Genomic DNA, 22,238 nt, shown 5'->3' with positions numbered 1-22,238 from the left:
TTGATTTCCTGACCAAATTTCAGCCCTTTGAATTTGGTAGAACATAAAATTTTCCTAGAGCTTTGCCCCCTGGACCTCTAGCAGGGCTTTGCCTTGAACAACCTGGGGGCTTTCAGTCCCCAGACCCCAGTTGGTTTTTCTTGCTGTGCGAATGTTTTATTTCAGGCTGGATCTGCCCCTGGTTCCAGCCTTACTTCTACAGCTGAATAGAATAAAGATGACAAACAAAAAACTTTATGATCTAAACCAACTTACCTCTTTTGCTCTGCCAAGTTTTGCTGTTTTCTCTCCTAGGCCAATACACAAAGCACAAACAATTGATGATTTTCCTGTACCTATAACAAAATGTAAGATGAAAAAGCAATAATCAATATATAATTTCTTATCTTGCTAAATTGCAGAATACTAGCCTTTATTTGGAGTCACATATTCAGAAGATTTACTCTTAGATGATAATGCTAACTTGCATGACTAGGTATAAAGAAACAAATCACAGACTTTGCCGACTTTGTGGATATACTACCGTTAGTAGTTCATGCCATAGGGTTTTAGTAATCACCTTACATCAATTAGCTTAAGCTGGGCATCAATTTCATTACTTTTTAGCAAAGAACACCTTAATTTCTGAGAAAAATTCACCGTAAACATGCATAATCGCAATCATTGGGTCAGTGGGGCCTAGACTGTAAGAGAATAGAACCTCAGCTGAAAAATTGCTAAAATCCCTGACCTTGTTTCAACATTAGAATCAGTGGTGCAGTGGGAGAGGGGGGGGGGTGGGAAGCATGATGACATTGTTCTTCCTAAAATTTTGAGCTGCAGGGTTATACTACCTACACAAACGAGTAATTGATTTAAGCTTCTTAAACCTCAGCGTAGTTCTAGATGCCAATACTTGTCTCATCCAAGGCTCTGTATAAGTGAAATATACCGAGCACTCACCGGCCTGAACTGCCTTAGAAAGTTTATGTAGCTTTTGAAACATATGCTTTCTAAAGATTGGCATGTATTTCAGATGTCTTATTGTTGATTATTGCATGTGACCAAAAACAGAAAAAATGTTTACATTTTTCTACATTTTCACAATATTACAGAGGTGGACAATTCTGTCTCCTGCACACCTGGTACAAAAGGTTTTTCTCTGCAAGAGACCTCATCTGCTGGGGGACCGAATTTTTCTGGAAATGTCCACTCCTGTTGTCAGAGTTCCTTTTCGGGAGCCAACTGGTCGCATGCATTTTTTGTATTTGTTTCTACCTAGCATCCGAAGGTAGTTTTTAGGACACTGAGAAGCTTATGCTTATTGAGCAGTGTCCTGGTCCTTCCTCTTGATGTGACCACACCTTGTGATTCCTATGCCTGGAATTACAGAGAGCTGGAGACTCCCCTCGCTCTGGGTGAAAGTTTGGTCATGCCAGGCACTCGAACCACATACCCTTGGGTCTGTATGCAGGAGACCACAGAAAGAGCTTCTGGTCCCCCACCGAAAGACCACCTTTTCAATGCCATTGTCCACCCCTGTATTATTTTTATATTTCTGAAGTTAAGGCAGTGAAGCATTGGTTTGGTTTTTAACTTTTGCATTATAATTCGAAGTACTAAAGTTTTACCACTTCACCATTGATTAGAATGAAAAAATGTAGCATAAAGTACCTGACATTGAATACCTACCATTTGGACCCACAACAACATTAAGATTAGGACCTGGAGTGAATTCCACATCATCATATGTCCTGCCATGAAAACAAAAGCCAATAAAATGGTGCTAGATAATCTGATTCAACACATCTATGCCCAAAATAATAGAATAATTTCCAAAATGGCTTTGAAAAGGCAAACATTTGAGTAAACTGAAGCTTTTCGTCTGACACTCTTCAGAGTTTAAAACATCAGAACATAGACTGACAACTCTACACTAGGAAATATATATACCCAGTTGTGGATCAAAATAGGCCAATCAGAAACGTAAGCACGTGACTGTTGAGGTTGACCAATCAGTGCCACTTGCCTATTGAGAATGTTACCAATGGAGTCCTAAGGTGAAAATGAAAAATCTGAACAATTTTGAGACTACCCATAGCAACACCATCCTTTTATTGGTACATTTCATTGCTAAAACTGAATTCAACTGAATATGTTGCAGTCAGGGGCGAAACTACTGGGGGGGTATTGGGGGTGCTGCACCCCCCCAATCTTCAAAAAAGCAGATTTTGTCGGGCAAATTTATGACCGCCAGTGTATCTGTCGGGCAAATCTGGAAATGTTCTTTAGATCGCACTTTTATTGCTACTTTTTGCCCTAGCTTGGTTTTTCCCCCATCTTTTTTTAAATCTCCTCCCAGTTGGGAAAACAAAACAGAAACGAGGCTAGGAACAGCAACATATATATACATTTCTGTCTTTTGTCCACTGATCAGTGCTTTTGTCTCGAGCTCGACAGGCACATGTTTATCTTCGCCTCAAGATGAAGTCTGAAGTATTGATCGACAGCGAAAGTATAGACGGAAAGTAAAGTGTGTTTGATGCAAGAAGAAAATGAACACTGTGCATACCCATTCCCCCTACTTTTTGCAAAACAAGAGAGCTTTTTACAAAATCTTTGTTTGTGATTTCTAAATTTTCCCTTGACAAGCCCCTGCCCCCCCCACCTGTGTTTTGGTGTTCCACTTTGATAAAATTGAGACCCCACTTCAATCCCCTTTTTTGAATTGCTATCTTAATAGCTAGGTGATTTAGAAAGTAAAGACCTTACAAATGCTTGCTTTTCGGAAACAAATGTTTATAGTCAACGCCAGAAAAACTAGAGGCATATTTCTTGACTTTAAACAAACAGCCTGAGTCTAAACTCTCTCGGACTTCCCGATGATTTCAGCCCTTGAGGCGATGTTCTCTAAAAATTAAGTTCATGTATGACACGCCCTTTCATCAAGCATGCCACGCCCTTTTGTCGGGCATCTAAGCTTCATACCCCCCTAATGAAAATAGTGCAGTTTCGCCCCTGGTTGCAGTTTCCATCAGTTCAATGAATATTTCCTCTGGGAATGGTGGGCTATTAAGCTCACTCTGGTACAAAGCAACGGCGCATATTTTGATGGTCTCACTCAAAGGCACATTTGTGAAAAGACTGCTTATGTCAAAAGAAAACATGAAAGGTGTTTCATTTTTTATGCTAAAGTTTTGCATGAACTTAGCTAACCTAAAAGAATCCTTGATACAATGTTTTGAATATTTTATAAGAACAGGGTCCAAAACATCAGAAAGCCACTTAGCCAATTCATGTTGTGCTGAGCCAATCATAGACAAGATAGGTCTAAGTGGAACATTCGGCTCATGTATTCTAGGGAGGCCATACACTTGTCGATGTTGTGAAAATGTAGGTCTTATCCTGTCGTAAACTTTGTTGGTCAACACTTTTGAGTTAACCTTCTCCAAAAGGCGTTTTTGAAGTTTCTGCTCTAGCTTAGCCGTTTTATCCTGTGTTTCGATGTCACCCAGTTTTTTTAACTTTTCCATGTCAATGAGAATATTCTCCATTTTTCAGATGTAGTCCTTTTTGTTCAAAATAACCACTCCTGACCTTTCATCAGGCTTTGTTACAAAGATGTCATTATCAGACTGCAGACATTTTAATACTTGAAAATATCATGCCTGGCAACAAGTTGAGTAGGTAAAATTTCAAATTCAGCAAAAAGTTCCTCTCTGTTTATCTATGTTGTATCTTAGTTAAGCCTCTATGTGGGGGCTTATTAAAACACACAAATTGGCATGTTAGTTTTGAGGTGTATTCGAGGATGGGGGCTCATCGTCATCAATTTCTTTTACTATCATAGTTGGGGCTTATACAAGGCGGGGCTTATACGAGGAAGGACAGTTCGACGATTTACTGTAAGCACTATGGGAGATTGGACTGGTCTTGAGTCAGGCCACGAGGAACAGACAACAAATTAACGTGTGGCCGGAATTTGTGTATGAAAGGGATAACATCGACGTTTTAAATCGGGGGGGGGGGGGTTGTCAAGGCTGATTTAATTCATTAAGTAGACTTACAAAAAGTTGATCAGTTTAACTCTGACAATAGATCCATGGCAATATTCGGCGTCTCCCTTCGTCCCGGAGACGGATCCATTCATCAACGTGTGTCCATTCACATTCAGTTTTCTTTGCTTCGCCCGGCTTGATTCTCCGCTATCTTGCGTAGCAGCACTGGACCTTCTATTCATCTCGCGATTAGATATTGTAGCGAAGTGAATCGTTACGTTATCGTTGTAAAATCTTAACAACTATCTACATTTCATCTGTCCTTCCCGAACATCCTATAACCAAATGTGCGCATGTCAATAAGATTGATTTCGCGCCATTTCATTGCCACCCCGACACGAGTCTCAGCCTCTTTTCTACCCTTGCTATACTTTCCTCCGCAGCAGAAGCTATTGGTCTTTTTATGAAATCAGCATTGGGGAGGGAGATAGGGAGGATAAAAAGGATAGGATAAAAGGAACTGCGGAGAAAAAGAATAAGTGGAAGGGCTGCGAGGTAGAAGAAGGAAGAGAATAGTGGCTATTTTTCCTTTCCTCTTCTCCTCCGCCCTTTCCCTCCTATTCTCCGCAGCTTCACCACTCCTCAATCCCCATCTCCCTCCTCAACACTGATCTCCTCAATAGCCTCTGTGGAGGAGATTACCCTTGCTACTTGCATCCCCCCTCAATGAAGCATATCAACTTTTTGTTATATATTCTGGCAATTCGAGGGCTTTGTGCCACAAAAAGTTAGCTCTAATTTGATTGAGACCAACTGTCTACGTCTACCTGTCTTTGTCGCGGAAGTTGAGGGGGCAAAACACGATAAAAATCATCTTACTTTGGCTTTTAGCATATTGGGCCTCCGAAAATTTATAGCCTTCCAATCCATCAAATGATCCCAAACGAGCGCTTGGTTATATAGAACAGGACTGTGCTACTTTTAAAAACTTTAAGCAAGATAGCATCAAAATCAAATTTCAATTCACCGATTTTTTTCCCAAGAATTTCTACCCAAGATAAATGTCATTCGATGATGTCTACCGAGCTTTTGGTGCAGGAATGAGAAGCGAGGAGGTGAACAAAAGAAGTTGTGCCTTTTTGGGGCATACCTTGAGACATGGAGGACCTGCGAAACAAGGCATGGAGAAGTACGAAGAAACAAAAGCTCGAAGAAAAATGAGAAAAGGAAGACCATAGCACAACATCGCCTACGTCGTCAAAAAAGGTCTCGAAAAATAAGGCTGCGAAAAAGAAGATGCTGAAGATCGTAAGAAGTTGAATGACGCAAAGGAGAAGACACCAAGAAGAACAGGAAGACCCAAAAAGACAACCTAGAAAGAGGACTTTGTGTACTAGCTATCAATCAATCTACCTCTCTCATTTTTTCTATAAAAAATTACTGTGCTTGTCAACCGCGTTAAATGAATGAATAAATGATTTTTTCCCTTTAATGATTTGGCAATAAATAAGGTAAGGATATCGTAAACATTGTGAAATCATGAGGGCTGGCCTTCAAAAAGAGAACTGGCTATGGCAATGTGACTATACTCGTATGATTAACATTTAGATTACATCATAAGATTAGAAGAATATTGAAAAGAAATATATTAGAAAATAATAAATTTTTTAGATCTAGCTCGCTACTCTGAAATTGTCTACATATTTATTTTGCATTACAAGAAGGAACGGTAGGCCTTTTATGCCGACAAAATAGGCCATCGTGGGTGATTTCACAAAATTTTTCTCGGCAAAACCTTTATATAAAGTCAAGTCCACTTTAAAGTCAAGACCTTTACACCTAAAATCGTTAACTACCAATTGCCATAAAGTCGATATTAAATGCATTTTTCTTCCGAGTTTGTAACGCCAATATCTATTATTAAATGTTTTAAAGGGATACATTTTCTAGGGCTCCTTTTCAAATGAACAGTAAGTGTTCTGATTGTAATTTTTACAGCAAATGAACAAGATGATAGCATTGAGAATAGTCATTCTGAAGCTATGCGAACTTTGAATCTAAGAAACCAATATAAGATCGTAGCATATGAGTTGGTTTGTTCAGCTTAAAGTAATATTACTGAGATCCAAGTTCATGAGAAGAAAAATGCTTATATCAAGCTAATCTGTATGTTTTTGTCTTCAGTTAGATTAGGAAAAGAATAGAACAAAACAAATATCCAGAGTTCACCGTGCTACAAGAGGATCAGAGGTCTCCCTGCTACAGCAAATTGCATCCAACTGAAATTCAATGTCTTCTTGATAATACCCATAAAAATTGATAAAAGATTTATATGTCAGCTATTCAATGAGATTGTACACTCACAAAACGATTTCAACTATGTTTTACAAACAGGCCAACCTTTAAAATTTATCCTAAGAAAAACGTTGATGCTTTAGGAAAGTATGACACTCATATAATATGTATCATATTAGATATACAAATATATATGTAACTTAAAATATACATAATATGAAGTTAATCAAACAGAAGAAAATGGCAGTGCATGCAAATCGATATGTGCTTTCGAAAAGATTAAACATGCCACTTATCAACAATTTTTGATATCATACTCCAGTGTCTTTTCTTACTTTGTTCGTCTTAATAGTGACAATAACAACATTATATATCAATTATTTTGCAATGTTATATCTCTTATTTAAAAATCTTTATTCGGTCCTTTTTAGATGAAGGGACATAAAAGATTGGCATGCTCTTCAACCTCTCTCTAAAAGTTTTCCGCTTACATTCTTCATCCTCTGGTAGATTACTGTCTCTATCTGAGCTACTCTTGGTTGTAATTGTGATATCATCGAAGTCAAAGTCATACATCATTGACTTGGGCCTTGTCCCTGCTTTCTTACGAAGACCTACAATGTTATTGTCAACCTCGGGGCTTTCAGCCAAGGAATGCTTTTGGCCCCTTTTCATTAGTTTAAATAGTGCTTTCGGCTTCACTGAAGCTGATTTTGCGTCTATATTTGGTTGACTTTTAACACTCTTTCTACTTTTGGCATCAGAGTTCTCGTCTTCCTTGTCTTTTGTAAAAAACATTTTCAACCTTCTTTTATTCAAAGTTCCAAATTTGGACACCATGTGCTTTTTTAATATTGCACCTGTTGATAAGCTATCGTCATCAATTCCAGATTTAATATTATATGCGAACATAGAAATGCTCTCAGGTTCCTTCCGACCTACACCCTTTCTCCATGGTTTGGAACGTTTTGGCTCAGCTGATCTTGGCTTTACGGAGCTCAAAGATCTAGCAACCTGGTTTTCATGAATTCCTAAAGTATCTGACGATTTTGCCCCATCCATTTTTTCTGTTGGTTTTAGATTAAACTCCCATGTCTGTAACGTATCCGAATCATTCGCAACGGTTCCAAATGACAAGTCTCCGCTAAGGTCGGTTGATAATTGGCCATATATCCAGTAATCAAGCCTTGTCAAGAGCCGTTCATCTAGGCGTTTGATATCCGATATGCGAGCTAGAGTTGACGTTGATAATTCATTATTACAGTTAACCTTTCCCTTTGCAGTTATTTGGTTCGCATTTATCTTCGAAATTTTCGCGGTGAGAATGTAACAATCCAACTTCTTCTGGATTGCATCGGCTTCCATAGTCGGCCCGGCTAGGCCACATTTTCTTTTCCTCTTCAAAGATTGTTAGGAATTCAATATCAAACCAAACAATGTCTACAATTCAAATAACAATTGTTTAAAAAACCATTCTAAATCACAAACAATATAAGCAAATATGTACAGACAAAAGACCTTTTATACTTGTTTGGTAAATACCATGGAGTTACCCTTTATGATTTTTTCGACCGTCAGTACAATGAGCAAAGGCATGTAACGTGATTTTGACAACAGCCGTCGTGAAGCAAACCTAGTTCCGCCTTTTTCTTTTAAAAAAATCGTGCAGCCTACGTCGTTGAGGAAAAATAATACGCGAAGAAGACAATATTGTTTAGATAATAAGTATTGTTCAAATTTTGTTTTGATGTATCAGTTGATCTTCAACATTGTATGTAATGGAATTTTGAAAGATGAAGAAATTGAACAGCATTTTTAATACATAGTTGTACCATTGAAACACTCTCTTTATAAGAATATTTTTTTAGAATATTCAGGCTCAGAATCAACCAATTTCTAAGCATATCATTAGTAAATTGCTCAGTCCCAGCTCGCATAATACTGTCTTATTTTTCAGCATTTGTCTGTTTTGCGATGTTCACAAAAAAGAATCACTTTTCTAACAAACCTCGTTTTTTCAAAAAGCATGGTTTCTATTCGAGGGTGAACGATGTTCCCCTGAAACCATGTCTGATTTTGAAAAATTTAAGAATACTTTAAGAACATATTCAGACTCAAACGAAAATTTCTTAAAAATGTCGATGCGGGAAAAGACCTATGTTATTCTTATGAAAAACATCGTAACTCCTCATTTAATGAGAAAATTGCCAACTACTCCATATGAAAACAACAATATGAAAACAATCTGATTACCCAGGCACTGAAAGTTTAGCACGCGTTGGGCCTCCTTAAAACCCTCTCCCTTTGTGGGGAAAATGCTGGCCTAAGTCACTCTGACATGCCAATTTTTATGTTCAAGATGTTCGTGTAATTAAACGGCTAGAAAGGCCACAATCTCAAACATAATCTGGATGTTCTACCAGTGGCGTATCAAAAGGGGGGGGGGGGGAATAGAGGGGTCCGGACCCCACCCACTTTTCTAAATATGATCCTCGAGATTTGTCCAAAAACGATGTAAAACTCATTGGGGGGGGGGGGGTGTAGCATACTGTATGCTTGTGTCAATAACAATTCTAAAATACTTCTAAAACAATTCTAACCGTAGCTAACATGAATCAAATAATGGGGGAAAATTTTGCAAAAAGGGCGTTTTCCCGCATTTGCGAATGTTTGAAGGGCGTGGTCCAAAAAATTCCGGGGGGCTCCGCCCCAAACCCCCCCCCCCGCTGCAACTATGTTGCAGAACCGGTTTCCAAATAGAACGATTTTAAAACGATGGCCGAAGCTTAACTTGAATCCTTTTTCTTCAACGCGTGCGACAAAACTCTTACTCCCTACCTCCCCTGTCACGTGGTCTTACGTCAACGGTCACAAAATGCTATTTTCTACACCTTTCCCTTCCCTTCTCCCAAATGAAAAGCCATAGAAATTTCTACCGAAGTGCTTCGATTAAACGTTTAATAGATTTTTTGATAATTTAGGGGGCATCTATTCGAGGGAGCGTTTAAAAGTGGGGGCGTTTATTGAACTTTTTCACTCTTCCTGGGCAATATGTTTAGAAAACATCTAATGATGATCGCACTTAGCGTGAAACTCTGAGTAACAACTAAATAAGTCTGGTTCCAGAAGTTATAAACGCTACTCGGAAGTTTTAGAGAAGGAACTTTTCAAAAGAAAGGCGAAATTTCCAACTGTAACGTTAAAATTTAGAAAGAAGGGCGTATATCGTAAATGTCCTTATTATTTCACGAAAAAAGCTAAAGAAGCATGGTAGTATATTGTTCTGTGTGTTTCGAATATGTTTAGACGGGGGCATTTATTCGAGGGGGCGTTTTTTTTGAAAAAAAATATAATAGGGGGCCTTTATTCGAGGGGGGTGTTTGAAAGAAGTGGCCTTTGATCGAAGCATTGTTAATATTAACAATCATTTTAGAATCGAGGCTAGTGGCTTACATCAGGTTATGCGGGCATCACCATTTCCAAAATTGCATAATCACTTATGCAACAGCTTATACTCGCGTGAGAAATAATCGAGTAGGAATAAAAACAGTTCACCTTTCTAACCATCATTTGGACGCTTGTGTTAACGCCGAACGCTGCAAAACGTGAAAGTGAAAACCGAAATGGCAGTGCCAGGATCCAAGAAAACACTGATACTTTTGAACGTAGTCTGTTTTATTTGCCTTCTTGCTTTTAATGGCCTATCAAACATCAAGTCACCACTGTTCCCAAGGAATATTGGTAATGTTTCCAGTGAGTATCCTACTGAAATAACTCCAAGTGGGCCTACCTTCGCAATATGGGGTTTCATCTACGCCTTCCAGATGGCCTGGGTGCTGTACACGCTGACTCTGATTTGCAGATCGAATGCAGCCGACATTCTTCCCGCCACATTGTACGTTGCTTTCACTGTATCATGTGTGTGCAACGTATGCTGGGTGCTAGTATGGGTTCGCGAAATCTTTGGGCTGTCACTGGCATTGTTAGCTGGGGCTGTCATTTCACTCGCTACCTGCGTCTCCACTGCATCAAAAAGCCTTCATGACTATCTCAAAAACGAAAAGAATCCCATTGTCGCCGATGTCTGGTGCGTAAGAATTCTGGTACAAAATGGTATCATATTTTACAATGCATGGGTTACGATTGCGACTTGCATCAACCTTGTTGTGACTCTACATTATCAGCTTGGTTTTGACGCCAGCAAGTCAGCCACGGCAGCTCTGGCGATCTTGTTGTGTGTCACAGTCTTTTGGTTCATCCTGGAAAATTTTGTCCTACAAGATTACACACGCTTCGTCTTTGCTGAGTACATTGTTCTGATTGTTGGACTCAGTGGTGTCATGAAGGCACACTGGACAGGCGGACAGGGAAATCAGTCATTTGTGCTTGTCTGCCTCATAGTATCCGCGGTGTTTTTCATTGCAAGAATTGCTTTGATAATTGTTCAAGAAAAAAGAAAACCAAAGAGAGAGGAGATTGTAATGTTCCACATGTCTGCTTCAATTTAAATGAAATTTTCAAGTCATGGGGTCAGTGAGTTCCCAAACTGTCAAAGATTGACTGTGACATGTTTGCTGTAATTATAGAAATAGTTTTGATTAAACCAAATTATTTTGCTGTAAACGCTAAGGATAAAAACGATGTAAATTTGCTAATGAAATATTTTTTAATTGATATGGTGTTCAAAGAGCTCTATTCTATTTTTTGTCATGTTTTCTTTTCTTCTGGTTTGGTAGACTGTTATTTCAAACGGAAGTTGTCGAGTCGGTCGCCCATAATTTGATGCTGCCCCCAAAATATCGAGGAAATCCACTAAAACCCTTGCATATCAGTTTCTTTCTGCCGAACAACCACAGATATTCAAACAGTTGCTACTGGGGTTCCTGTAAAACCATGGGACTTGTACCTTCCCCTCATTTGTTGGTACATTTACAACAAAGCAACAGCCATGAACTTAATTTGAATGAAATTTAGGCAAACATTCAATTTTATAGCCTTTAAACATGCTGGTCAGAATCGATACGGAAATTTGATTGGGGCACCCTATTCAAAGATTCGAAATAGAAAGATTAGAATTCAAACTTCCCCCTTCTATCATTCTAAGTTGAAAGATTACTTTAACCGATGGGATTTTTTGGAAGCTGACTAGGAAATAATGAGACGCTAGGACAAAATACCTCTAAAGTCCAAATAGAATTTTTCTCCCAGCGATTCTCTGAGAGATCCAATGGCCCCAGAAGGCTTTTTCTTTACAGTTTGTGGTAGACCTAAACTAACTTACATAATGGCCAACCTTGAAATTTGAGTTTAAAAATTAGAAAAATCGATTGCTAAGCCAATGATAGAGACATTTCTTGACATCATCCCAATACCAGTCCCCGATCATCTTACATAACAAGAAACGTAAGAGGTTCGTAAACAAAAGATGTCCTGAACGTGACTATCGTAAAAGAATAATTGTTCTAGTCAACAATAACAGCAAGACAAACCAAGGCAGGTATCAACCATCTGCCTTCATTTTGCAAATAACGTCGTTACAAACAAAGTCTGTATCCTCAATCATGGCCATTTCGCCGTTAAAAAAAGTGGCAATAACTGTTAACAGTGTAATCTTTTTCGTCACGATGTTGATGGCATTGGTTGGCTACGACACAGCATTATACCCGACTTCGGTTGCCAAAGCTACACAGAGGTATCCGACCGACCTCGACGCACCGGACAGTGCGATATGGTACACAATTTATTTCTTCCAATGCTGCTGGATTCTCTACACGCTAACTCTTGTTTTCAGGCAGGATGCTGAAGACATTATACCTCTACGATGCTTCGTCTTGTATTCCTTTGCAAGGGTGTGCAGTGTGGTTTGGCGACTTATTTGGTCCAGAGATTTGTCAACAGTCGCTCCATTTGTTATTATCCTTGTAACAGCTTCCACGTTAAATTTTTGCTTGCTCTTTGTTTTGAAAAGTGCAAATGCTGAATGTTACAACGATTCAGAGGGAAACTACAACAAGAAAGATGTCTGGTGTACTCGCGTGTTTGTTCCAAATGCAATCGTTTTCTATTCAATGTGGCAAGATATGTCGACCTGCTTCAGTCTAAACAGGGTATGTTTGAATTAAAGAATACTGTAAGCTCCGAAGTTGTTTACAAAATTCAAATACTATGATGTCTTTTATTAAAAGGCTTATTAAAGATAGGACTGGAACCCAGTGGGATTGTTACGTCATATAGAACAATGGTTCACTACAAGTCTGACCCGTTTTTGAAAGGTTTTTTACTTCATGGCTACGCCAAAATTATGTAAAACGGATATATTTTGAATTACGTTCATCGCTGTGTATCGGTCAAAGTTAATTTTCGTATTTAATCGTTATATTTTTGTTATTCCCAGATGCTTATCTACGACTGTGGTGTCAGTAAAAGCACGGCCGCAACAGTTTCCCTGACTGTTTTGCTCTCCTTGATCGTTGGTTGGGTTGTTCTGGAGAATTACTTCATCGAACATTTCTCAAGGTTTTTGTTCTTAGAATACGCCCTTGTGATTGTAGCCCTGGGACAGGTTCTATATGCACAGTGGAAAGACGGGAGTGGAAATCAGGCTTACATATTGGCAATGCTGGTTCTATGCTGTATTTTCTTATTACTCCGTTTGGCTGTGATTTACGTAAAGGAAAAAAATCGCCTAACTACAGATAGTGATGCAAGCCGTAGTTGCTTGGTATTCAAAAGGGATCACTGATGCTGATGCTGAACCGTAAACATTTAATATCCTGCAATTTTCAAAACACAAAACTCAATAATTCCTTTGGTGGACCATCTTTATTTTCATTCAAGTGGCCGCAAAGTTTCCTATATGAACATTCTTAGGTAACATCTGGAGTCTGAAAGATATGTCGTGTTTAGGATTTATCAAAGAAATGAGAAAATAGTACGAAATCAAGCAGATTATGGTGGGGGCGGTAAGAAATGTTGGGTGGGGCACAAGCTTTTTTCCTCAAATTTAAAAAAACTCATTTCAAAAGGGTATTTGGAGTAATATTTTCGGCTGCCCCCCCCCCTCCCCCGCTGTGCAGGTACCATTCCTTGCAGCAAGATAAAGGGAATCACTCTCAACTCAGCTATAAACATATAAACTAATTTCACTCAAAGCTAAATCGAGACAAGATACTCTGGTACATGCATTTGGCCAGAGTTTTTAAGACCTTGACAGGTGAATCAAAGTTTTTACAATAGGGGGCCTTGAGTTGACTCTTGCTTTGATTAAAATACGTTTCTGTGAATCGCCAACGTAAACATAATAGTTTTTTAAATATACTACGAATTATCCTTTTCTGTTTTAACAAAAATCTTCATCTAAACCTACATAAAGATAAAGCTTACAGCGAAACGATAAACATTTTTTTATTGAGCATCTATTTAATATTTTAAAAACTTTTAAAAATAGAAGCTATTGAATACATATGTCTCTATATGGCATTATCGTATGAGACACTTCATTTCATTTTAACAAGTATTTGAAGTATAAAATATGTGATTATATTGTGCATATTCAAAGCCAATAATTTCAATGTTACAAATTCACACTCGTAATAATTTTTCTTTACAATTGCTCGATTTTTCTTTAAAAGATATATTTGAAACGAAATCTTCTTTTCAAATGTCAACCTCTGCACAATCAATGTTTTCCTAACAAGTTACCAAAGTTAGAAAATGAATCTGTTTTGTAACATCTAAATAATATCCATGTTTCGGTCTATAGGAAGAAAATGACCGATGCTCTGGTTTTTTTTATCTGTTTCCTAAAAGTTTAGGGGCGTGCCCCTTGTGCCTGCAATTTATTTTCTATATTTCTTTTCCAGCACGGAATATCATGAAGAAATTTTTGTGGTTGAAATTTATGCCATAATTTATAGCTTTTATTCATTACCATATGGTATCAAGGTACCACTCGGTCTCCGCTTTGCGAAAGCTGAAATTTACTTCTGCTTTGGAAAAATAACATAATAAAATTTTTGAAAGTCGAATATGATAAAATTTGAATTGAAATCTTTGTTTATTTTGTCGGATTTTATGATTACCAAACAGTAAGTAACTCAATTTAGTATATATGGAAGAAATGTTTCATTTAAATATCATTTACAAAATCAATCGTTAAGCTAGGGCCTCCGACGAAGAGGGGCGGGGGCCATGGCCCCCTCACTTTTTTGGAAAACAATAGGGTTTTTAGAAAATCTTTTGTTATGGGTGTTAAATATTCGCTCCTCCTTCTTGAACTTTGTGGCGTGGGCCCCCAATATTCAATAAAGTGTAAAAAATTCAATAAAACAACCCTCCCTTGTTTCAATTACATAATAAGTAAAGAGGATTCCCCAGACAGATGTGACTACATCACAGATCGAATTTCAGTTTGATTATACCTATTACCTTCAGGCAAAAAGCACCTCTTGAACAAATTTTCAAGACTATCGACTATCGAAAGGCTTGAAGAGTCAGTCATCATGGCTTTGTCATTAATAAAGGGTGCATTGATTATTTTGAATGCTGTCGGATTTGTTACCAAACTTATATTCAACAAAGAAGCAACCAAAGTCTCTAAGATTTTTCCAAGAAAGACTGGCGAAGTTTCTGACAAAGTAGAGACTGATCTCACACCTGCAGCTGCTACATTTGCAATTTGGGGAGTCATTTACTTTTTTCAGGCGTCTTGGATAACGTACTCAGTGTCGCTGCTCTTTAGGCCAAGTGCCCCCGACGTACTTCCTGTATCGTTTTATCTCGCCTACCTTTGTGCCAGTGTCTTAAATATCACATGGCTGCTTGTATGGGCTCGACGAAAATTCGCTATTGCGTCTGCAATCTTAGTTTTTCTAGCACTCAGCCTAGCTACCTGTTTGTTTTATGCGTACAGTAATTTGTACTTGTATATCAGCAATTTCAGCGGAGATCAAGACAAAATAAAAACAGACATGTGGTGCCAAAAAGTCTTGGTTCAAAATGGCATAATGATTTACACTGCATGGGTAGCGATTGCATCTTGCATCAATTTTGCTATATTTCTGCAGACTGGACTGGGCGTACCAAGGAACAAGGCTGGCACAATTGCTCTTACAATTCTGCTATCAATCGCAACATGTTGGTTTTTCTTAGAGAATTTTCTATTCAGGAAACACACGAAATACACATTTTCTGAGTATCTCGTTCTCATCATAGGTCTAAGAGGTGTGCTGAAAAAACAATGGACTGATGGTCGTGGAAACCAGAAATTTGTTCTGGCCATCTTTATTGTTTCTTGTTTAATGCTTGTGGCTCGATTTCTGATCATGTTTGTATCAAAATAGACAACTGCTACAGTTATACCTTATTTACAACGCATATAATTAGCATATTATTAACAAAGACTTGATTATTGCAGTTGAATCTGGCATTGATTTACACCAGGGATGCTGCAGAGGGGGTTTGTTGGACTCAGGTTCCATTTAAAGAGATTTTAGGAAAGGGGCTCAGCCCCTTAACAAATGAGCATGTGTTTGATTTGGCAAATTCTTTATTGGCAGCCTTCGATGAAAAATTTCCTATCAGTCTTTTTGAGTCTGTGAATAGTTTACACTCAACAGAGAATTTTCAACACAAATGCAACTATATTGGTGTGATTATGGTTGTGGTCTTGGGTGTTGCATACTAGAAGTTGCCTTCAGCACAACTACCCTCCTCACCTTTTAGGTAAACACCCTTGGGTGTACAGATAAAAAATTTTAAACTTATAGCAAGATGTCTGGAACACATGCTACATTTGTGGAGCTCTTGCTTTGAATTGTTTCTGAGAAGTTCAAAGGGAGTTTTGGCAGAGATATGATCCTTCAAATGGGACCAAATATTTAGCTACATATGAATGACCTAGGATTAAACCAAAAAGTCATTCCTAACCCCTGACTATGACAAGGTAAATGACAGACAGTTGTCTGGAAGAGATATAGCTGCCCCTTTCCTAAATTCATTAATCACAGTATGATTTTGCTTTGAAAGGGTAATAGAGGTAATCAAAGCCTTGCTTCTTGAATAGAATAAGCACCCCATCCCCATTAATCGTAGCAACCCCACCCCATTAATAATACTAAGCCTACCCCCTCCCTTCATATAATAAGCATACCTTCTATTATTTACTAAGCATTCATCAGTAGACAAGAATAGTTGTGGAGTTCTAAATAAGTAAATTTTCTTTATAGAGAATCGTTTTAGATCTGTTAACTCTATTTATCTATATATTTAAAATTTTGTGCGCTATTTGAAGCAATTTTTCTTTAAAATCTGAATTTAATCCTAGTATTCTTTTATCCATTGTCAATTTCCAGATGGCATAAAAGGTACTCTTAGATGCCCTATAGTGACTGTAAAAGCAGAGGGAGTTGTAATCTTATGAGAGATCTAAATCCCACAAAGAGATTTTAAGGGCAAGGATAAGGTGGGTGTTGGAAAATGATTGGATTTCTGTACCACACACTTCAGGTGCCTGGAGATTGATAGAGGTGCCCTTTTTTACAATTATGTTATACTTTTAAGATAAAAAAGGCAAGAAGATAAAAAACTAAAATATTGACTTTGTTTAATTACTACTGACTGCCAAAAAGATGCTTTTCACCACCGGAACAAAGCAAAATTTACCGAAGGACGAAACAATAGAGTTCCAAAGTGATGACGTCACATAAATCTATTATTAGAATTTTTGAATTTGGATCCCATAGCCTGAAAGAGCATCATGAAATACTTTTAAATATGCAAAATCAGTCAAATGTGTTGCGTAATGACTGAGATATGGCAACATGTGGATTGGCTCTTTCCCACCAAACCTGTATTTTGGTCTCTGTTCATAACTTTATGAACAGAGCGAACACAACAGTGATTCGTTAAAAATCAATGTTGAACTAAGAACACCTTAAAGAACACCTCATATCATCAAAAAATTATCTTGTTTGTATAAATAAGTGAAAGAAAAAGGATCGGTAGCGTATCTCTTGTGGACGTTCAGATTTGTAACTCAAGAGGAAATATTTCTACCCTAAAACAATGATTAACTTTAAGAATCTTATCGAGTAAATAAGCTATCAAATTTTCACTCTTGATATTGTATTTGAACTTGATATTCTTCACGAACAGGAATGAAAAATTCCGAAGTTACAGAAGCGGAACAAGGAACTTATGAAGTCACGAAAGAGGAACAAACCGTTCATGTGCTATATTAGCTCAAAGATTCCTTATTAATCTTATTTGTGCAAAAACAAGTGGGTAATAGCCACAACCCGCATAAAGCAAGCAAAAAAGACGCATGTATTGAAGTAAACTACACATTTTGTATGGTTCTTGTGGATTTTTTAAGGCATTTGACTGTGTTCCACACCAACGTACTGTTAGAGACTTCAAACATACGGATTTAACGAAAATTCTTTGCAAATCATGTTAATTACAACAAAGAGTAAAAAACGATTCTAAATTTAGTGACTGGATGAAAAAAGCACGGTGTATCGCTAGGTTCTACTATTGACAAGGCCCCATTCATTTTGAGCATACTTATCAACGATTTATTTTGCAATTTACAAGAATCCAAGGTATTTAACTTTGCAGCTGAACACACTATTTGGGAAGAAGGAACAGAATTATTACAGAAATACAGGTGGACATAAAAGAATCAAAATTAGCAAACGATGTAAAAGCAAAGATAATGAAAACTCATCCTGCAGCTGCAGATTGTGCACTCCTTACAATCAGCACTTAGGTTACATATAGATAAATTTCCATTGCATAGTTTCAGGTTTTAGCCTCAACGATTTGTATATCAATGTATCAAAATTTTAATGTATCAGTTTTTCAATAAGCTATTATAAATCAATATTGCAAAAACAGATTAAGAGAAAAAGCGCTGTTATTTCATTCATCGACTGATGGTGGCTTGACTATCCTATCCCAGGTCAAGTCCTGCCCACATTTCTAAAATTAGTAATATACTCATAGAATACATTTTAATAATAATGATAAACATATTTACTATTTTAATGTGTAGAACAGGAAAGTCTAAGTTGGAGCTCCTGGTTACACATGCAATGCAATTGTTAGGCAACAATGGACATGCCTTCATTGCTGATACCGATTTCCAGTTCAACTTCATGCCCATTGGAGAATGTTAAGTATTGTTTGAAAAAGTTTGACTGTAAGTGAAGTGGGTCTGTATACAGTGCTTAACTGACTAGTTTTACATTTTTGGGCCTAAATATAGTGTTACTGTAACTGACAGTGTTATGTCAAAGGATTGACTACAACCTGAATCAAAATTTGCACCCACTCCTTCACTTCAAAATTTCTTAGGATTTCAAATTGGATTTCTATTCACTATAAACCTTTATTCATCTCACTTATCATGTCACATATTATACAATAGATTCACACATCCAATTCACAAAATAGATCCATTTGTGTGATGTATGTTGGTTACTTCAATTCTTCATTCAAGGCTATATAGCTATGTTTCTGTTATGAGCAAAAGACAGGAGTAAAGGAAAAAAAGACTGAAAGATGTCTGCATATTATACATTTTGATAATCAGTCAATACAAACATGTTCTGTTAATAAATACAACATACTAATCAGACATTATATGAACTATACTAGCTTAAATAAAATCCCTCAAGGCAGGGCGTGGAAAACCTAAGCAATGCACAAACATATGAAGTCATTGCATCCCACTAAAAAGGAATGATGTACACACCATAGATGGAAAAATAAAGGAAACTGCCATGTGAAGGTCTAAGAGCAGAAAATATAAAACTACTTATGAAGACTCCAAAACCAAGAAGCTATGGTTACTAAGAGTATTAAGACAAATAAATATAGAAATAGACTAAACATTTGAACTATATTTACAAATTAAACTAAACTTGTCCCTATATGGAAAACCTCTAGGTAACAACAACACACAACTATAAAAACAACCAACAATAGCCCCTTACCCCAACTGATGATTTAGTCCCGCCATAAAATAATAATTAATCTTAACATTCAGACTAGCTGATTTTCCATTTCTGTTTATATTAATCTGTTACAGGCATATTTATAGCACTTTTACACTATAAATATTTAACTTCTACCTCATTAAAAAGTTAATTATATACTTAAATTATAGGTTAACAACAAACAACCTCATTAGCATACAATCTAGCATGAAATTAATGCATATGCTAACATTCACCATTTTTGAAATGACTTAAATTTTCAAATCTTTGACCCAGTGAACAGACACAAAATTCAAAATCATCAAAACTGCTTTTCCTTGAAAGAGGGGGAGCAAAGATCTGATGTTGGTTCTAATATCCAGTACTCCACATCACTGACAAAGAAATTAAAAATTCTTACAAATGTATCTGGAAATTCTCAAGTTAACAAAATAGCCAGAAAACAAAAATCTTTATCACAATCACCTGCAGTTATAGTGTTCAGTAAATACCCAAAACACAATTTAGAATGTCTACTCATTTTGGTTAAAATCTATGATGAAACCAACCTGAACTCAAATATAAAAATATAGGGTTTTATCCCAATGCATAAGCACATCTCATATTCTTGACTTCGTGTAACCTTTTCTGGATGATTACAATAAACAATACCAAGATCCTTTCGTAGCTAAGGAATAATTATTAAATATGTCGAGAAACCAACAAACTAAACAATAAAAGAATCAAATTTCAGGATTAAAATGGAAATTTCTTTTCAATAAATTTTGTAAATAAAGATAACAATTTCAACTAAAACCTGAGACCCATCTACAAGCTTTTAATAAAATAACTGACTAATTAAACAATAGGTGAAGTTATTACCTCAAGCATGAATGGCTATTCTGCTTGCATTAAAAATGAAACCCTTGGTACCATCTGGACCTCTTGGCTGTCTTATCAGTCCAAAAGGATTTAGTTTCCCATTAAGATTATCATCATTGTCATTGAGATCTTTATTGTAGAGTTTTCTTCGAGTTATCCAGGGGCTGTTAGGCAGACTTGAACTTTCAACAACAACTCCACGCTGATGCTGCTTTCGCTGAATTTCTGGGCTTGTTGCGGGGCTGTGTTCCTTAGCAAGAGGTGACACTTTTAGCTCTCTTTGATACTTCAAAGAACTGTTCCCTTTTCTAAGAGAGTTTTTATCAACCTGCCGTTTCTGTAAGCTGGGGCTTGATGGGCTGCTTCCTGCAGAATTCCTTGAATCTGACAGCTTTGTCTGGAGCTTTGGACTCGACCTTGGACTGCTTCCTTGGGATCTACTTCCCCCTTCATACCTTCTTCTGTAGCTGCTGAATGGTGAAAAGTTTGCGTCATTATCGGAAGAGCTTGGGCAGCTTTCGTCCCTGAATTGCTGATTTGATTTTTTAATCACTTTTTTCTTCTCGTTCTTCTTTGTTCTAGAAACTTTAAGCTGGTTGTTTTCATCCTCTTTTGATGATGTAACCTCTTCACTTTCACTCTTATTATCACTTCCACCTGACAGCTGTTTCGTTCGTCTCGCAAGTTGTTTGACTCCCAGATGCAACGGACTCAGATCGATATCTTTGAACTTATCCGCAAGTCCAAGTTTGACAACATTAGAGGCCATTTCTGCAGTTTCGAATTCCACAACTGCAACAGTTTCACTTGCCAGGTCCGGGTTGTGTGCAAAATGAGACTGCAAATCTGCTGGGCACTTCTTTCCAGGGCGAACGATTCGGACACCAGCTATCTCCCCCTTATCTTTAAATAACTCAGAAAGAAAGTCCATTGAAGGGTTTTCTGTTTTCATGTTAGAAATGACAACAAATCTAACTGGCGGTTGGTCAAGTAACCTTTCTGGGAGTGGATCCTTCCGCCTAATTTTTGTACATTCGTCATTCATTACTAGCGATGTTGAGTCCTTTAGTGCCTCACAGATGACTCTATAATCCTTGCAAATAGACCTCATCTTTTTAAACGACGATAAAAGTTTTAAATTGACATACCCCTCTTTGTTCCTTTTCACGTGCTTCAACAAAAACCCGTCTTTTTCCAAGTTATCGTTGCTGAACAAGAACTCCGTCTGATTGACAATTTTGCTCTTCAACTCTGGTGTTAACTTAATCATACTGGATTTCCTTGTAACTTTCTCTCTAGTTTTTTTGCTGCTTTCTTCTTCCCTTTCTTCCTTAGCATCGAAGAAATCTTCTCCTTCAGAGTCAGTCATGTACGGCGTGCTGTTGTCAGAGAAACTTCCAGATCTCCTATTAGGCCGGTCGGAAAGTGCATCCTCTTCGTCTTCCTTGGGACCAACTACGACTACTTCTATATCAGATTTTGGCACCTCCATATCGTGGAATGGACCGTCAGTGACTTTAAGGGTTATAAGAAGCGCGAATCTTTCTCACATCCACTCAAGTCATCCACAACAAACCTTTCTCCTTTCATGACGTCAAGCCACAAATTTATAATTGCTGGGTAGCCACGTGACCCCAACAATGAGATGATTGCAACATGTGACCTGCTCATGTTGTCTAGTCTCCTTCGGAACGTGAGACACGTCATTCATTACAGCATGATATTCTTGCATCATTGATTTGGGCAGAAAGAAATGTGCCAAATTTTCATTGGCCTTTCAGCAAAAAGATGACATTCTCGTTGCATAAAAATATTAGCAATGCGGCAATGACCAATTTTGCATCATAAACCCCCATTGACGTCCTTGTTTTGATAAAAACTTCGAACTTCTTTGTACTTTGATTTTAGATTCAGATGAAGACCACAGTTTTAGTCTCATAAAGGTTTTCATGATGCTAGCATTTGTGATACCGATTTTGTGATGATATTTTATTGTAAACTTCCAAATTTTCACTTTATAAATCTTAAAATTTTGTAAGGGGTTTGATCGTAACCTGGAACAAATTTGATGTTAAATCCTTTAAGCTCTTATCTACATGAAGAT

At 37.4% G+C, this 22,238-nt stretch overlaps 6 protein-coding genes across 6 annotated transcripts in view; 3 read left to right on the top strand and 3 right to left on the bottom strand.

The window, feature by feature from the left end:
* The window catches only part of LOC135687481 (structural maintenance of chromosomes protein 5), a 32,218-nt gene extending 27,863 nt beyond the window's left edge, over positions 1-4,355 (bottom strand). Inside the window, exons 1-3 of the mRNA XM_065204048.2 lie at positions 4,047-4,355; positions 1,672-1,733; positions 256-335 (exon numbers count right to left, since the gene is read on the bottom strand). Coding sequence (XP_065060120.2) covers positions 256-335; positions 1,672-1,733; positions 4,047-4,219 — 315 coding nt within the window. The 5' untranslated portion in view covers positions 4,220-4,355. The remainder of the gene's footprint in view (positions 1-255; positions 336-1,671; positions 1,734-4,046) is intronic.
* A 369-nt stretch (positions 4,356-4,724) lies between these two features.
* Positions 4,725-9,967, bottom strand: LOC135687492 (uncharacterized). The gene is made up of 2 exons (XM_065204062.2): positions 9,828-9,967; positions 4,725-7,712 (listed from the first exon to the last, which is right to left on the bottom strand). Exon 2 carries the CDS (start codon positions 7,635-7,637, stop codon positions 6,672-6,674), a length of 966 nt encoding a protein of 321 aa, XP_065060134.2. The 5' UTR covers positions 7,638-7,712; positions 9,828-9,967; the 3' UTR covers positions 4,725-6,671.
* On the top strand, positions 9,896-10,780 carry LOC135687504 (uncharacterized). The gene has a single exon (XM_065204077.2). It carries the CDS (start codon positions 9,896-9,898, stop codon positions 10,778-10,780), a length of 885 nt encoding a protein of 294 aa, XP_065060149.2.
* A 903-nt stretch (positions 10,781-11,683) lies between these two features.
* LOC135687493 (uncharacterized) lies at positions 11,684-14,473 on the top strand. Its single transcript, XM_065204063.2, has 2 exons — positions 11,684-12,379; positions 12,667-14,473. Exons 1-2 carry the CDS (start codon positions 11,834-11,836, stop codon positions 13,012-13,014), a joined length of 894 nt encoding a protein of 297 aa, XP_065060135.2. The 5' UTR covers positions 11,684-11,833; the 3' UTR covers positions 13,015-14,473.
* A 157-nt stretch (positions 14,474-14,630) lies between these two features.
* Positions 14,631-16,556, top strand: LOC135687494 (uncharacterized). The gene has a single exon (XM_065204065.2). The coding sequence runs from the start codon at positions 14,774-14,776 to the stop codon at positions 15,611-15,613; it is 840 nt and encodes a 279-aa protein (XP_065060137.2). The 5' UTR covers positions 14,631-14,773; the 3' UTR covers positions 15,614-16,556.
* Positions 16,557-18,839: 2,283 nt separating this feature from the next.
* Positions 18,840-21,626, bottom strand: LOC135687484 (la-related protein 6). The gene has a single exon (XM_065204051.2). It carries the CDS (start codon positions 21,624-21,626, stop codon positions 20,136-20,138), a length of 1,491 nt encoding a protein of 496 aa, XP_065060123.2. The 3' UTR covers positions 18,840-20,135.
* Between the last annotated feature and the right edge of the window lie 612 nt (positions 21,627-22,238).

The sequence above is a fragment of the Rhopilema esculentum genome, chromosome 20 (assembly GCF_057945365.1).
Source record: "Rhopilema esculentum isolate cy_ngs chromosome 20, ASM5794536v1, whole genome shotgun sequence".
Taxonomy (NCBI): domain Eukaryota; kingdom Metazoa; phylum Cnidaria; class Scyphozoa; order Rhizostomeae; family Rhizostomatidae; genus Rhopilema; species Rhopilema esculentum.
Note: the sequence above shows the minus strand (reverse complement) of the source record. Positions and strands in the feature narration are given on the sequence as shown.